This window comes from Hippocampus bargibanti, linkage group LG17 (genome assembly GCF_051943395.1).
Source record: "Hippocampus bargibanti isolate YZ-2025 linkage group LG17, ASM5194339v1, whole genome shotgun sequence".
In the NCBI taxonomy this organism is placed as follows: domain Eukaryota; kingdom Metazoa; phylum Chordata; class Actinopteri; order Syngnathiformes; family Syngnathidae; genus Hippocampus; species Hippocampus bargibanti.
In genome coordinates this window covers 15,494,371-15,511,151 of record NC_142750.1, presented here as the reverse complement: position 1 = coordinate 15,511,151, position 16,781 = coordinate 15,494,371, and the positions used below count along the sequence as shown (strand labels likewise).

The 16,781-nt window shown below is 41.6% G+C and overlaps 1 protein-coding gene across 4 annotated transcripts in view; it reads right to left on the bottom strand.

Annotated features, from left to right (window-relative positions):
• Window positions 1-4,195: 4,195 nt before the first annotated feature.
• Window positions 4,196-16,781, bottom strand: part of LOC148885967 (oxysterol-binding protein-related protein 7-like) — a 46,165-nt gene continuing 33,579 nt past the window's right edge. For all 4 annotated transcript variants that reach the window (XM_089018551.1, XM_089018552.1, XM_089018554.1 and 1 more), the window contains 5 exons: window positions 15,515-15,659; window positions 15,270-15,420; window positions 15,057-15,183; window positions 10,696-10,818; window positions 4,196-5,069 (listed from right to left, as the gene is read on the bottom strand). In XM_089018551.1, the coding sequence (XP_088874677.1) occupies window positions 4,961-5,069; window positions 10,696-10,818; window positions 15,057-15,183; window positions 15,270-15,420; window positions 15,515-15,659 (655 nt within the window). In that variant the 3' untranslated portion in view covers window positions 4,196-4,960. The remainder of the gene's footprint in view (window positions 5,070-10,695; window positions 10,819-15,056; window positions 15,184-15,269; window positions 15,421-15,514; window positions 15,660-16,781) is intronic.

Here is a 16,781-nt window from a genome sequence, read left to right as displayed (position 1 = left end):
TTTAACCAATTAAGTTCGTAAGCCAAGCCCCCACTGTCATTGCGTTACAGTGCAGCACAGTGCTCCTAGTGGTGTAAATAGTTAAAACCACTCAAAAAGTTGTGGAGTAGCCATTTTGAAATAGAGTATAACAGTGGAGAGGTGTGATCACATCCACGTCCATCCTCTTTCTTTTGACTTGTTCAGGCACAATCTGTAACTACATTTACACCATTACATTTTATACTGTTTGTTAGAAGATTGCAGTACTATTGATTTCTTTAATTACAATACCAAAGCACATTTATTATACATAAAATAATGTATATTTTGTGTAGTTTTAAGGCTTAGAAAATTAGAAAGCAGAAAATTATATTTTTTGGGGACCTGGGAACGGATTATTCTCACTTTAATGGTTTCCTATGGGAAATTAATGTTTGCGATACACACTTTTCGCCTTACACACTCTTTCTGGGAACCAATTAAGTTTGTAAGCAAAGGTATCTGATAGAGTGTTTTTATGCACATTTGTAAACAATATGTTATTCCATGTTTAGATCAGTACATATTATGTTATTGCATGTTTAGTTTAGTCTACATGGATTTATGAAGCTTATTAGTTGAATAGATGTGAAAGCACAATGTAACAATATTAACTTTCAGTCTGATGTTCTCCCAACATACTTGTCCGCAGCTGATTGGACGACAGATCGCTGCTATGTACTTTTAAAACTAGTCTGAGCGGGCGGGCTTGGCTCTTCTTCTTCTTCTTGCTCTTCTGTGTGCTTCTTGGCTCTCCGCTCCGACGAGAGATACGCTCCTTTTGTTTTACGAGAATAAAGTAGTTTTTCTGTTCACCATCTATCGTCTCCGCTGGTATTTCATCACAGAACTTCGTTGAACACTGAACCAGATGAGAAAACAGGAATAAGAAACCAACAGTATCACTAACTCAAAAAGTATGCGAGGGGAACAAAAATGTTACCTGCCAACATTTACTGTAATGCATAATATCAAATCATTTTCAACTCAGTGACAGATTAATCTTGATACTTCATTATGATATTTCCACACCGAGATTTGTGAATGGTATTGCTAAAAACAAAAAATAGTTCACTGTGAGTTATATTAGATTGTGGGAAGACATCCTGAACCAGTTGAGTCTTTCATGCAAATGGCATATCCAAGATATGCCGCGAAGAATGATTTTAATCAGAATGAGTCATGTCCATTTTATTCATCAGGCCAAAGTCTCAAAGGGTAAGATGGCCATCACAATTAGGATAAACTCAAAACTTAAAACGTGTTTATCTCAACCCTATTAATGCATAAGGATAGCACACATATCTGAAAACATGACACTGAAGAACTGGAGACAGAAGGGCTCATTCCTAATACAGTGGTTCTTAAACTGAGTTGGATCGAATCCGAGGGGTTTGGTGAGTCAGTCTCAGGAGTTCGGTGGATCCTCCACCACAGAGGTCCACCCCTCAGTCTCGTCTGCAGTTAGTGGGTACAGTCATTGATGTTCGGTGAATGAGCATACGAAACTGGTGGGGTTCAGTACCTCCAAAAAGATTAAGAACCACTGTCCTAATAGCTTCATAAGTTTACCAGTAAAGGACGCTGCCGGAGAGTGCCATTTCTGCTTTCTATGAGTGTGCAAGATGTGAGCAAGAATGCCAGCTTCCTACTGCTCCACTTCCAATCTGAGCCATGGATTTGAACAAGAAACACGCAAATTCAGAAATTTAGTTGAATGGACTGGATTCAAAAAACAAAAAGCATAGACAGACAAGCTGAATCAACAACGGGTTTCATCTAGGTAATATTTTTTTTTTTCTGGCTTTGCATAGTGAAGGGAATCCATTGCCTAACTGGGCACCAATCTTTATTCGCCCGCGAAAGTAAATCAAACGTCTGAATCTCCATGATGCTTTCTAAAATCCAAACCAAAATATTAAATTGGCCCATGTAAACCCCAATACCTCATTTATTCCTTAAAATTTGAAAACTAATTATTCATTATTCCAAGATGGTGCCGCGAATGGACTATTTTCACTGACACACCAAAATCTACAAGGTTTTTAGGGGCTGCACGCGAGCGGCGTAGCAGCTCTGTACGGAGCTTTGAGACGCCGGCGTAGGAGGGGTAAGCGATCCGGCGTGCTCGTCAAGCTATGGCAGCGTGAATTTCGAACGCCGCTCCCATCGATCCACCTCGCTAATTTATGCTCACTACCAAACAAGATGGACGAACTTCTTCTTCTCACAAAAAGCTGCGCCGTGCTTCACTGAGACCTGGCTCAGTGACCGCCACCCAGATTCCGCGCTCCAACTACCCGGCTTCCGTCTCCTCAGAGCCGACCACGACACGGAGCAATCGGGGAAATCCAAAGGTGGTAGAATATGCTTCTACATCAACGAAGAATGGTGCACCGATGTCACGATGCTCGACACACACTGCAGCCCTGGCTTGGAATCGCTGTCTCTCAACTGCAAGCCATTCTACTCGCCACGCGAGTTCGCTTCCTTTATTCTGTACATCGCGATGCACTTTATGATACAATGCAGTGTATTTCTTTCATTACAATACAATAGCACATTTATTATACATATAATAAGGTATGTTGTGTGTAGTTTTAAGGCTTATTTAGTTGAAAAGTACATTTTATGGAAACCCGGGAACGGATTATTCCCATTTTAATGGTTTCCTATGGGAATTTTTTTTTTAGATACACACTTTTGACCTTACACACTGTCTGGGAACCAATTAAGTTTGTAAGTTGAGGTCTCACTGTATTTACATTTGTGATGGTCGTTGATGGCTCTTAATTGACACCTGCAAAGTTGCTTTCTGACTTGTAAGGTCTTACGAAACTGAGGCATCACATTATCATTCATCATGTTGATGATTCTCATAGCTGGATGGAACTGTTCAATAAAAGCCTGCACATCATTCCACTTAGCAAATCAAATCCTGTGTGTTGAGGACCTCATTACGGTCAGCAACAAGCTCCTCGATGTCATCTGCATCCACTTTGCGTCCCATGTTCTGTCCAATGGAAACAATGTCGTCCAAAACAACAGAGTCATGAGGATCAAATCCTTCAAAGTCCCTCTCAAGGATGCATGCGGGCCACAAATTCTTCCATGCTGCTTTCAAGGATCGAAGGGTAACATCATGCCAATCCTTTTCTATCAGCTGAACACAATGATACACATTGAAATGGATTTAGCATATCCGCTAAGCAGCTAAATCAGACAAACGCACACCTCGTTCGTGTTTCTCAATGATCTCCTTCTTGTCCTCGACTGTAATATGTATGTTTTGTGTCTTCTTCAACTGTACACGAGCCTGTGGTGTCTTTTTCGGTCCCAAAAAAAGCAAACGTATCTGTAAAAAAACTTGGAGGTGATCTCTCTCTCTGTGTGTGTGTGTGTGTGTGTGTGTGTGTGTGTGTGTGTGTGTGTGTGTGTGTGTGTGTGTGTGTGTGTGTGTGTGTGTGTGTGTGTGTGTGTGTGTGTGTGTGTGTGTGTGTGTGTGTGTGTGTGTGTGTGTGTGTGTGTGTGTGTGTGTGTGTGTGTGTGTGTGTGTGTGTGTGTGTGTGTGTGTGTGTGTGTGTGTGTGTGTGTGTGTGTGTGTGTGTGTGCATTCAGCGAAAGCGGGTGTGGAAAGGCAGGCCGGCCTGGGCGCTGTTCAGTCATGTGCTTTGGTGTTCATCCGCGGAAGATTTTAAGCGTTTCGCAGCTGGTTATAATGTATATACATTGACATGTTGCTTGCATTTCACTCCCGTAGGTATTTTTAAACGTTATCTTTTTTTACACATCATATGACATTACTGGGAGAAAGCAATGATATATTTTTCACTCAAAGCGGTTACAAAGCATTGCGTAAGCATTTATATAGTATCTCTGTTCTTCTATTTGTCGTCTCACAACGACTCGCTAAAAAGAGGATGTATGAAGAAAAGGAACGATTTCTCTTTTAAAAACACTTCTTTTACATTTGGTCAATTTCTTGTTAGTTGTCAAATTCTATAATCATCTTTGTATGGCTTCTTATGAGGCATTGACTTTGGCATGCTTTATAGAATTTTTTTTAGAAAATGATACTGACAATGAAGAGATAATATAAAAAAGCAGTGTAACAATCACAAGCTAGAATTTGAGTAGAGATTCATTTAATTCATTAAAACCAGGAAGTAAAACATCTGATTCTCAAACACTTTATTATAATAAACAGTCGGAGGAAAATGTGACTGGGGTTCAACAGTATTTTCCTTCAAGTGAAAATCTCAAAAGGCTAAAGAGATTTTCTGTTCTCTAATACATTGGACAATCTTTGAAGTGAGCCATAACATCAGGGAATAGTGCTATATTTATAAAGGATCTTTGTGACCACGTTAAAATACAGTGTGCACCTCGTCAGGAAAAATTCCAAATTCAGGACATCCCCATTCCATGTGTACAACGTCCCACAACCTAGCCCACCTAAGAGGAAAGATTATTTTTGGCCTGGCTTTTAACAAAAGATGTGATTACATTAAATATACATCTATATTCATTCAGTAACATGAATGATTTTACCTGGGATTTATTTATTTTTTCAAACCACATTCCTAAATTGTATGCAATGTAAACTTTTTATTCAAGAGAATTTCAGTGCTCAAAGGATTATCTAAATGGAGGTAGGCAACAAAGGGAGGTTAAAACATCAGACAGCGTTAGAAATGTCTTCAAATGTTCTACAGATGGCACCTCATCCCCGTGGTCTCAAAAAAAACAAAAAAAACAACAACAGAGGTTCATGGATGCTTTTAAAGTTCCTCAGCCTCTCCAGCAGGACAGTAGCAGCATTCTGTAATATATATTCATGTACGATCTAGCTCGATGTGTAACAATTTCTACAAAAACAGTGGTGAATTTAATTCCCTTTACATTTCCATAGGTGAGAACTAAGCCAAAGATGGACATCCTACCACAAGTCTAGGTTCTCAGTATTAGCAAAGCCTGGTTCTTTACGAAGACTCCAGTACGTTCCATTGTATAGCCACACTTCTTGGTCATCCAAATCAACTTCTTTCCTGAAAACGCAGAAATGACTCTTTAGTTGGCAATCGCATGCTTTTAACGACAATGCGTTGAAATGAAAAAAAAAAAAGCTATAAACCAGGAGTGTATAACTCATTTCACATCGTGGGCCACATATGGCCTTGGTAGATGTCAAGTGGGCCGGACCATTAGAATTATACCATACACACTATAAATAACAATTTCATTGATTTTGGTGTAAAGAAGCACAAGAACAGGAAAATTCTGACAATTAATGGACAACAGACACAATTTTTTTGTTTCCTAATTGACATCAGAAAAACCATTGATAGCATCGAAAATACCCAAAACACACAGGCTGATATTTTTAGTCAAATGCAAAAAACTAATAAAAATGAGTTAAACTGTCCCAAAACTACTTCAAAATGACCCAGAAAATGCCGACTCTCAGAAGGTCCCCCCCTTGCCTTGCTCGAGAATCAGGCCAGTGTTCGGAGAAGATGCTTTCTTGTTACTCATCCAGTTATGAATATGATTCAAATAGTTCTGAAGAGGAAAGCATAAATGTTTGCAATCGATTAAAGAAGTCCTTCCGGATAAATTTGAGCCGTCAGGACTCCAATGTAGTGTCCCAGAAAATGCACAAGATGGCGCCCAAGCTCCGTTGGAAATGGGCTGATTTGTCTGCTGGGAATATGTGTCAACTAGTCTCATGGAGTAGTCTTGGTGCAACACACAATGATTCACCATCGCGTTATGTATCGATGAGAAGGTTTCTTCAGCCGTCATCTGTACAAAAGTGAAGGTTTCGGACGTTTCGCCTCCTATCCAAGAGGCTTCGTCAGCGAACTAAAGTCTGACTGGTCGTATCGGCCCCATTTATATATCCCTAATGTCCAGACCTGGTGGCGCCAGACACAGCTATGATAGGTCCCTACTCTCAGGTTGGGGGGGGGCGCGGGACCCCCCCCTGTTGCCCCACTGATTGTTCCTACATTCCTGACTAACGATTGGCCTATTACACCCACTCCCCCCGGTATCACCTCATCAACATAACGACCCTCATCAGCATTGCGAAAGTTGCCTAACCTGTTTTGCCTGAGCAGGCTATTGTATGAACGATCCAAATTGAACCTCACACCACCAGACCGGTTTAATGAAGGATTTTGTTGTTTTATAACAACACAGACGTATCGCGTTATGTAGTTTTTCTTCTAATTTTGCCATCAATGCGGATCAACACGATGTTTTCAGACCAAACAAAGTACCCAAAATGCATTGTGTGTCGCTTTCTCAGTCAGGGGGGTGCCTGACGTGATGTCACGTCAGGAATCGTCACCAACTCGAAAACAAGACTTCCTGAATATTCAGTGAGTCTTAAAACGTAAAATATAGCTATATGCGGTGGAATCTCTGTAAATACGCTCAGTAGAAGTCATTTGAAGTGATTTTACAAATTATGGACACAACTTGTCTCGGAGGTGTCGGTTGTCCTTTAATGAACATTCCTTTTAATAATAATAATAATACATTTCATTTACAAGCGACTTTCAAAACTCTCAAGGACACTCTACTGTCACGTATATTTTCTTTACATTTCATTTCATGAACAAATATGCAATTTACTTTTATCAGGTCATCCGACGTAAACATTTTTGCCAAAACAAATATGCGAATCACACCTCTGAATCCCATACCGGATCGGTCGAGGCCACCATTGGTACTGTCGACCTTCAGGGTGCCAGTGGAAAATTGACTACTGTTGGTCGAAGAAGGAGAGGAGGGAGGTGTGCCCGGAGGAAAAGAGAGAAATGGAACGCCAAGACTATAGAACTAAGAGTAGGAACTTTCAATGTAGGAACAATGACAGGTAAAGGTAGAGAGCTGGTTGACATGATGCAAAGAAGGAAGGTAGACATACTGTGTGTCCAGCAGACCAGGTGGAAAAGGGAGCAAGGCTAGAAGCATCGGGTCAGGGTTTAAGTTGTTCTATCATGGTGAAGACAGAAAGAGAAATGGAGTTGGGGTTATCTTAAAAGAGGAGTTTGTTAGGAATGTCTTGGAAATAAAAAGAGTATCAGATAGATTGTTATTTAGTTTTTTTTTTGCTGTTCTTTTGACTTCAAGACGGCGCCGCGAGAGTGGCTGCCTTTCCAGCAGCTCCTGTGTTTTCCTTTTCTACTTTGATTTCTTTCATAACTTTGCTGCTGTGAAATGTAAATTTCTCCACTGCGAGACTAATAAAGGCAACTCCAATCCAATCCAATAGAATGATGAGTCTGAAGCTAGAAATTGAAGGCGTGATGTTCAATGTTGTTTGTAGGTATGCCCCACAAGTATGATGTGAGCTGGCGGAGAAGGATACATTTTGGTTGGACTTTGATGAAGTCATACAGAACATCCCGAGAAGTAAGAGGGTTGTAATTGGTGGAGACTTCAATGGACGCAGGAAACAAAGATGATGAGGAGTTAATGGGTAGGTTTGGACTCCAGATGAGGAAGGCTGAAGGACAGATGGTGGTTGACTTTGCTAAGAGAATGGAAATGGCTATTGTGAATACTTTCTTTCAGAAGAGACAGGAACATAGGGTGACCTATAAGAGTGGAGGCAGAGGTACACAGGTAGACTACATTTACGGCGCCATCTAAAGGAAATCAGTGACTGCAAAGTAGTGTTTGTTGAGAGTGTAGCCAGACAGCATAGGATGGTGGTGTGTAGGATGACGCTGGCAGTGAGGAAGATGAAGAAACCAAAGGCTGAAGTGAGGACGAAATGGTGGAAGTTGAAAAAGGAAGAGTGTTGCATGACATTTAGGAAGGAGGTAAGACAAGCACTGGGTGGGCAAGAGGTCCTTCCAGATGACTGGCAAACTACAGCGAACATAATCAGAGACACAGGTCGGAAAGTACTTGGTGTATCGAGTGGAAGAAAGGTAGATAAGGAGACTTGGTGGTGGAAGGAGTGTATACAGAAAAAGAGGTTAGCAAAGAAGAAGTGGGACACAGAGGACGGACGGGAGTAGACAGCAGTACAAGGAGATGCAGCGCACAGTTAAAGTAAAGGTGGCAAAGGCCAAACAAGAGGCCTATGATAACTTGTATGCTCGGCTGGACAGCAAGGAAGGTGAGACTGATCTTTACAGGCTGGCGAGACAGAGAGACAAAGATGGTAAGGACCTGCAGTGACTGTTGTGGACCAAAACATAGCAAACATTAGCAAGGATGAAGTGAGGAGGGTGCTGAAGAGGATGAAGGGGGGAAAGGCACTCGGGCCTGATGATTTACCAATCAAGGTATGGAAGTGTCTTGGAGAGGTGGCGGTGGTGTTCCTGACTGGGTTATTCAACAAGGTCTTAGATGGTGAACAGATGCCTGAAGAATGGAGATGAAGTGTACTCGTGCCCATTTTTAAGAACAAAGGAGATGTGCAGAGTTGTACTAACTACAGAGGAATAAAGTTGATGAGCCATACAATGAAACTATGGGAAAGAGTAGTTGAAGCTAGACTAAGAGCAGAAGTGAACATTTGTGAGCAGCAGTATGGCTTCATGCCAAAAAAAAGAGTACGACAGATGCAGTGTTTGCTTTAAGAATGCTGATAGAGAAGTACAGAGAAGGTCAGAAGGAATTGCATTGTGTCTTTGTCGATCTGCAGAAAGCGTACGACAGGGTGCCCAGAGAAGAGCTGTAGCATTGCATGAGGAAGTCTGGAGTGACGGAAAAGTATGTCAGAGCAGTGCAAAATGTATCATGACTGTAAGACAGTTGTGAGGTGTGCTGTCGGTGTGACGGCGGAATTCAAGGTGGAGGTGGGACTCCGCCAGGGGTCAGCTTTGAGCCCCTTCTTGTTTGCTATGGTGATGGACAGGCTGACAGACGATGTTAAGAATCTCCTTGGACCATGATGTTTGCAGATGACATTGTGATCTGTAGCGAGAACGGGGAACAGGTGGCGGAGAAACTAGAGATGTGGAGATATGCCCTGGAAAGGAGAGGAATGAAGATCAGTCGCAGCAAGACGGAATATATGTGTGTGTGAATGAGAGGGATCCAAGTGCAAGAGTGATGCTACAGGAAAAAGAGATAAAGAAGGTGGAGGATTTGGTACTTGGGGTCAACTGTCCAGAGCAATGGAGAGTGCGGAAAAGAGGTGAAGAAGCGTGTCCAGGAAGGCTGGAGCGGCTGGAGAAAAATGTCAGGTGTGATGTGCGATAGAAGGGTTTCAGCTAGGATGAAAGGAAAAGTGTATAAAACATTGGTGAAACCAGCCATGATGTTTGGACTGGAGACAGTGCCACTGAAGAAAAGACAGGAAGCAGAGCTGCAGGTAGCAGAGCTGAAGATGTTGAGGTCTTCTTTGGGAGTGACCAGGCTGGATAGGATCAGGAATGAGTACATTAGACAACTCATATGAGAGGCTTTGGAGAGAAAGTCAGAGAGACCAGACTGAGATGGTTTGGACATGTCCTGAGGAGAGAGAGTGACTGTATCGGGAGAAGGATGCTGAGCTTTGAACTGTCAGGCAGGAGACCGAGAGTAAGACCGAAGAGGAGGTTTATGGATGTGGTCAAAGAGGACATGAAGGTAGCTGGTGTGGGAGAAGAGGATGCACAAAACCGGGATAGATGGAGGACATTATTTAGCTGTGGCAACCCCTGAGGGGAAAAGCCGAAAGGAAAAGAAGATTCACATATATGCATTGCAACTGATCTCAATGATTCTACAACGGCACACAACTTTAAAAATAAATTGGTCTAAAAAATATAGTACATGCACTTCAAGATTAATATATAAATAAATGAATTTTCAAACCATTGTTTTTGTTCCTGATATTTGGCATATTTAGGCCTGTAAGTGTATCAATAACAGGTGTCATGTCCTAACTAGCTGACACTTTCAGAATGTCATTTAAGTGCTTGTTTGTGAGCTTTGAACGCATTTTTGCTTTATTGAGATTCATAACTGAGATTTGTTAACAAAGGTAGGTTGTTCAAAACATGCACAAAACTTTAGCAGCCAGGGTTGTTAATTTGGGGTACCCTGGGAGTCGATACTGCTAAAATTTGTCCAGACCTATAGAGGCAAATTTGCCCTTCAAATCTGCATCACATTGCAAATCAATTATTTCTAGCTGGATTTTGACCGGTAGATCAGATAACTGAAAGGTGAGTGAAAAACTGAAATTTTTCTCAAGTTCACAAAATACCTGAAAACGTTTCTCAAACTCCCACAATAATCCTGTCTCGCGTAGTGGCGTTGAATATTATATTCCTTCAATACTGAAACTTGAGTGTTGAAAACACACCAAGCAAAGGTTTCCCACTCATCTCTGTAAAAAAGTCTGCCGCGGTCCATTTTTCATTGAAAATTCTACACTCCTTATCTACTTTCCTCCGTTTGGATAATGACATTTTGGCTAATGAGGGTGTTTAAACCGTGTTTGAAAAAAAAAGACCGCCGTTTTCTTCTACGTTGATCGAAACATCACCACTTTGCCCCCTAGTGGACAATCCTTGAACTGCATCTCATGAAAAATATGAATTCCATGTCGTTTCCTGCGGGCCTGATCAAACCTCCTTGGGGGCCGGTTCCGGCCCATGGGACATTGTTTGAAAGCTGAAAGTAGGAGTTTGACGCATCAAAAATGTTTCTACTCACCTGAAAAACCGTGGAATGTGCTGCTTCCCTTGCTTGGCCATCACCTTTCTCCTCTCTCTTTGCTTCTCCTCCACCTCGTCCTTCTTTTTATCCGCCTGTGCCACTTTTCCTTCCTCTAACAGCCTGATGGAAACATTGGGAGTCATGATGAAAATACTTGCATTTCAATACAAAACTGCACGTCAAAGTACCGTACTTTTTGTTTTGTACATAAAGTACGATTGTGTATGAAATAAACAACCATTTTATTTGGGGTTATTTTTACAATTATTTGTTTGCTCAATGCTGTGCTATAAAAAAAAACCAAAAAAAACTGACTTCTTCCAACACATCGGCATATACGATACATATCAGATGGATCCCCACTTTGTCCAGCGAAAAGCTCGGTGCTGTGTGACAGTCTGCGGCTGGATGGATGCATGTGATGCGCATGTGGAACTGTAGCGGCTTGGAATTGAAGCGGATTTATGTGGGACAGGAGATGTGAGACAATCTCTTTTCGTCAATGGATGCTACAGCTGCGGGTTTGCTTTCAACATTTAGCTTGCAGAAGACGTGCACATTCCACCATGACGTCCCTGATCCGCTGCTGAAAAGGATGCTTTGATCCTCTCCTTTTGCATCTAGGACGGCTTCATGTCACAAAGAGGGTACAGAAAGTGCTGAAGAATGAATGACTCCCTGTGTCTTTGTGTTGTCATATTATTTGTTATTTTTTTTTTTTTTTACTTTGTCACTTCCGAGTTGAGTGAACGCTGGCGCATCTGGCTGCCGCTGCTCACCCGCATAAAAAATATCCTGTGACTCTAAAGTGTCATTGAGAGTTTTGAAAGGCGCTGATAAGTGAAATGTATTATTTATTATTATTATTATTATGTAGCGCTTTAACAGCTGACGCTGCAACAACCCACTTAAAAAGATATGTATCAGGAAATAAAGCCTTCACAAAGTTAGTGCGAACCAAGGAGTGAAACCAAGATCAAGTCAAATGCCAAAGAGTACAAGTAAACTTGAGTAATGTTAACATGGGGCGGAGTGCAAGTGTGTAAGAAGCGAATGTTCAGTGAATATCGAAGAACTTTTACCTACTCGCATAAAGCAATGTAGGTGATGGCCTTTGTGATGTCTCGCCAACAAAATGTATAGACTTCAGCATCAAGCGCGCATTCCCTTTAACTCATTCACTGCGAGAAAATGCAAAAATGTGTCCACTGCAGTCAGTTTTTTTTGTTATTTTCACTCAAATTGCAGGACCCACAGAATATTGAGTTTTAGGATGACATAAACATTCATTCAATTCAGCATAAGAAATATTAGACCCTTTTCTTTCATCAGAAAAAAAGAGTTAATTCCTAAGTTATATGGGTCTGGAGTTATCTGAACAACTGTAAAAAATACAATACAGACGCTTTCAATTTATGAACGTTCCGAAGGTTCGTTCGTTAGGTGAATTTGTTCGTAAGTTGCTTCAGTGTGATATTTTGTATGTAATGTATGTTCAAGATTTTTATAGGGATGTTGTCCAAGAAGACATGAAAGTAGCTCGTGTGAGAGAAGAGGATGCACAAAACCGGGTTAGATGGAGGACACTGATTCGCTGTGGCGATCCCTGAAGGGAAAAGCCGAAAGGAAAAGAAGTTTAGGGCTTATATAAGTATGTTTAAGGGTATACAAGTACAGTAAAGTCTCGTTATATCGATATTCTCGGGAGTCTGAAAAAATATTGATATAACCGGACTATCGATATATGCGGCATGTAAATTTTATCCTTGCGTTCATAGAAATAGTATCGTAATAAGCAGTACTATCGATATAACGAGACTTTACTGTATGTTTAAAGGACAACCGACGTCTCCGGACAAGTTGTGTCCATAATTTGTGAAATGGCTTCAAATGACTTCTACTGGGCGTATTTTAATAAGATTCCACCGCATATAGCTATATTTTACGTTTTAAGACTCGCGCTGAACATTCAGGAAGTCTTGTTTTTGAGTTGGTTACGAGTCCTCACGTGACGTCAGAAAAGGACCGCCGTTCAGCGTAAAAAAGAAGCATTGTAGCGGTCCTTCCATCACGTCAATGTATTTTGCTGTACTGTTTTTTAACCTTATTTTACATCCAAAAGCCGCCAGCAGAGGGAGTCCAAGCTCCATTCAAGAATTTATCAGCCTGTGGAAACTGGTTGATTCATTCCTCACAGCTCGGTGGCCATTTTATTGCCTCTTTTTGGGTTAGACATTCCCCCCCGCCCGTTTGCCTCAAAATGACACGGAATAAATTCTTTAATCGATTGCAAACATGTATGCTTTCCTCTTCAGAACTATTTGAATCATATTCATAACTGGATGTGTAACAAGAAAGCATATTATCCGAATCTGAAGCCATTGTTTTTATTCTCCAGCAAGGCAAGACGTTTTGGCCTGACGTCACAAACTGGGGGCGGGACTTTCTGAAAATGCCCAATTCGCAGCTCAATTTTTTGCAGATTTTGGACACTTTTTTTATTGGTGTTTTGCATTTGAATAAAAATATCATACTGCGTGTTTTGGTTATTTTAGATGCTATAGAAGGTTTTTCTGGTTGTCAGTTAAAAAAAACAAAAAAGTGACGTCGTTTGCCCTTTAAGGCTTGTATAAGTAACCCGTATTGGTTTGTACTGAATAATAAACATGTAAAAAAATATATTCTCTACAAAGATATGTAAATGTACAACCGGAGAGAATACTACATATGTTAATACAAAAATGTTCGTATGCTCTATTGTTCGTAACTCTAATGTTCATAAGTAGGGGAGCGTCTGTACATATTGATTTATATAGCGCTTTAATAACAGCTGAAGTTTTAACAAAGCACTAACATGGACAAAAGGCAAGTGCTGCCCCCTTGTGGAAGGGAAAAACATTGCCAGAGGTCTGCCCAGCACTTTAAGTGCACCCCCGCAAGAAAAAACCAAACCCAAACAAATTCGGGAATGGCGCTCCACGTCATGCTGTGCAATTCTATTTATTAAATTCGGGAATGGCAGTGAATGAGTTAATGTTTCCAACTGATGGAATTACGTTGTGGTGAGATCTTGAAGAACTGCAATTAACTGAGTCATTGGTACACAAGTAAAAGGCAACTATTGTTTCCCACGCCACTACAGTCATCTTGTATTCACAACCTACAGAAACAGGTTTCAGTGTTCAAACGAAAACATTTGCTTGTGAGCTTTAGTTCTTTTTTTTAATTTGTTCGGAGTTTGTCTATATCCCAATGTCAGGGATGAGAATGACAAATGATGAAAAAAGTTAAAAAAAAAAGGCAGGGGGGGTGGCACATGCAGATATACCGTAAAGTCTCGTTATATCGATATCGGTTATATCGATAGTACTGCTTATTACGATACAATTTTTTTATTTCCCGGCAAATTTATAGTGTTTTATGATATATCGGATATATCGATAGTCCGGTTATATCGATATGTTTTCCGACTTACGAGAATATCGATATAACGAGACTTTACTGTATTTTAATACTATTTCAACAAAATGTTAGAATGTATTGTAAAATGGATAAGTTTAGGAATAAGAATATCTTGTTTGGTAAACTTTCAACCCAGCCCCTACCCCATCCCTTTTTCAAGTGCAACTGTGGACGGGAAATTTCCCCATTGTGGGACGCATAAAGGTTCTGATTCTGATTCTGATAATACGCACCGTTCATTAGCTGGTTTTCTGTTCCTCATGCTGCCTAAAACCCAGAAGTACTATCTGAATAAAAGTCAACTTAGCATTGTGCTTGTCGCAAGGTTTACTGACATTCGACTGTTTTGGTATTATTTCATTGCAAATTAGAATGTATCAAATTGGAACCTGTTCTCTACACAAAGGCGAATCCTTTGTTCCATTCAACATTTTTTTTACTCGTCCGCTTATTCAAAAGGGGGCGTTTACCTGTTTTGACATCAACGGCACCTAAGTCAGAATTATCCAATCAAAATGGCGCTTTCCGCCGACCAGCGTCGGTATCAGCCAATCAAAATTGCGCTTTCCACCAACCCAAGCCGTAACAGGAAATGAACAGCGAGAATACATATTTAGTTTTATCTGGGAGGCAGATTCAATCATTAAAAGAGACATAGGTTCCCAAACCCTGACTTGGACTCTAACGTGGAGTCCCCCTCACACACACGCCAACAGAGACTCCGTGGAAGGCGGGCGATTGGAACACTGCCCATACCCTAACCCTCGCTGTGAAATTTTCTCAACGGATTTGCACTTTTCTCGAGAATGGTAATTTTGGTCTGAAAAAGTCGGAAATCCGCCGATCGGCGGAAAGTTATCATCCCTCCCATGTAAAGTGGGAATTTACTACTGTACCTCTGGTCTGGTCTAAAACGTGTGTCTGTAGGTGGAAGGACTGCTTTCATTTCAGGTGTAAGCTCATTTAGCTCTCTGGCATAGCGGGAGAAACCATAGAATTGGAAGTGGTCATCGGGCTGCACATCTGAAAAAGGACATTTAAAAATAGAGCATATAGAGCACATTGCAATCAGAGGAAAAACATTGCACTGGACCTGGATTTGACCTTACTTGGCTTCCAAATGCACTTTGGGGTCGGCAGGGTGTCGCAGAAGATGCCCTCGTGCCAGAAGCCTCCAAAACGATGGACAACCTCTCCAGCCCGGTCCAGAACCACACCCTGAACCCCATTTTTACTGCTGTCTGAGGTCCAGTATCGAGACTAAGTGCAGAAAAGAAGTAATGAGAAGAGGCAAAGCAGATTTTCCGCAGGGGGGCGGACGAAAAAAAAAACCTGGGGGATGGGGAGTCCTGACCTTGACAAAAGTAATTTTGCAGGTGCAGACATCATTCTCTTTGTTTCTGATGACCACCTCGCCATAGTGCTCCAACCAGCGCTGCTGACTCAGCACATTGTGAATGCAAGTAACCGCCTTATTCCATTCATAGTGATCGCCATACCTAAACACATTGGGTCAGGTTCAATTAAACATTTGGAGAAATCGTACAAGTGCTTTCAAAATCTTCTGAGATGATTAGAGATGTAAAGTTCTCCACTGCAAGACTAATAAAGGCACATCCAAATCCAATCCAAATTAGCACACTTCTTACATTGGGGAAAATACATTTTAATTGTTCGAAGGTTTTGAACTTACAGATAACATCCGATTTGCGACCGGTGCGAGTTACGACCACGACCGCCAGACCCTTTTTTTTTTTTAATTCTACGGCTGGGACTGCTACGGTGGCAGCCCGGCAACTCTGCAGCGTGTTTGCGATGCATTTGGTAGAATAAAGACTCCAGATTGTCCTTCTTGTTTAGATTGAACAGGTAGGATGTTTATTTGCCGGAGCACAGAGAGCAAACGCTTCTCTCACCATTGTACAATAACTATTTTTTATCGCTGTCAAAGGACCATATGTAGCGTTGTGGCTGCGTTGCCAGATGCATTCCACATTCAGCATGCCTCATTTATCTTAACAGAAAATATTACAGCATTGCACAAAATGAGGATACAAAATAACTTTCTTCACAAACGCGTACGACAATTGTGGCCAGCCAAGCGCGTTATGGTGTTGCGCTACCTGTCACAATGGCACCGGCGGGGGGGGGGGGGGGGGGGGTGTCCACAGACGCCGAGGCGGGTGGGCGTCGGCGCTCGGGTAGAGGGTCTGCGGACACCGGCCAGGGCAAAAGCCGAGGCCGTCAGTGCTCAGGATCGGCGCGACGAGAACTGTGCGTCGGGCCCACGCCGCCACCGCCTCTGACACTTTTTTTCTTCGGCGTCCGCCTAAGTCTGCGCGTGTGTGTTGAGCGACCTCTTCTGGCTTCTCCGTTAGCAGGGATTATTCAACAGCGCGTATGCGTGGGAAGCCGTGCGTATTTGCGACAGCAATACAGCACAGTAATCTCATCTCATCTCATTTAAAAAAAAAATCGATAATACGAAATAATAAATAAAATGATAAAAATAACACTAAAAGTTATAAGATTTAGAATTGAACTGTCAGCAGTTCGGTAGATCATAGTATTCAATAGAAAACATCGTATACTATTCTGTTCGTCTGTGTAAGCTCTCAGTC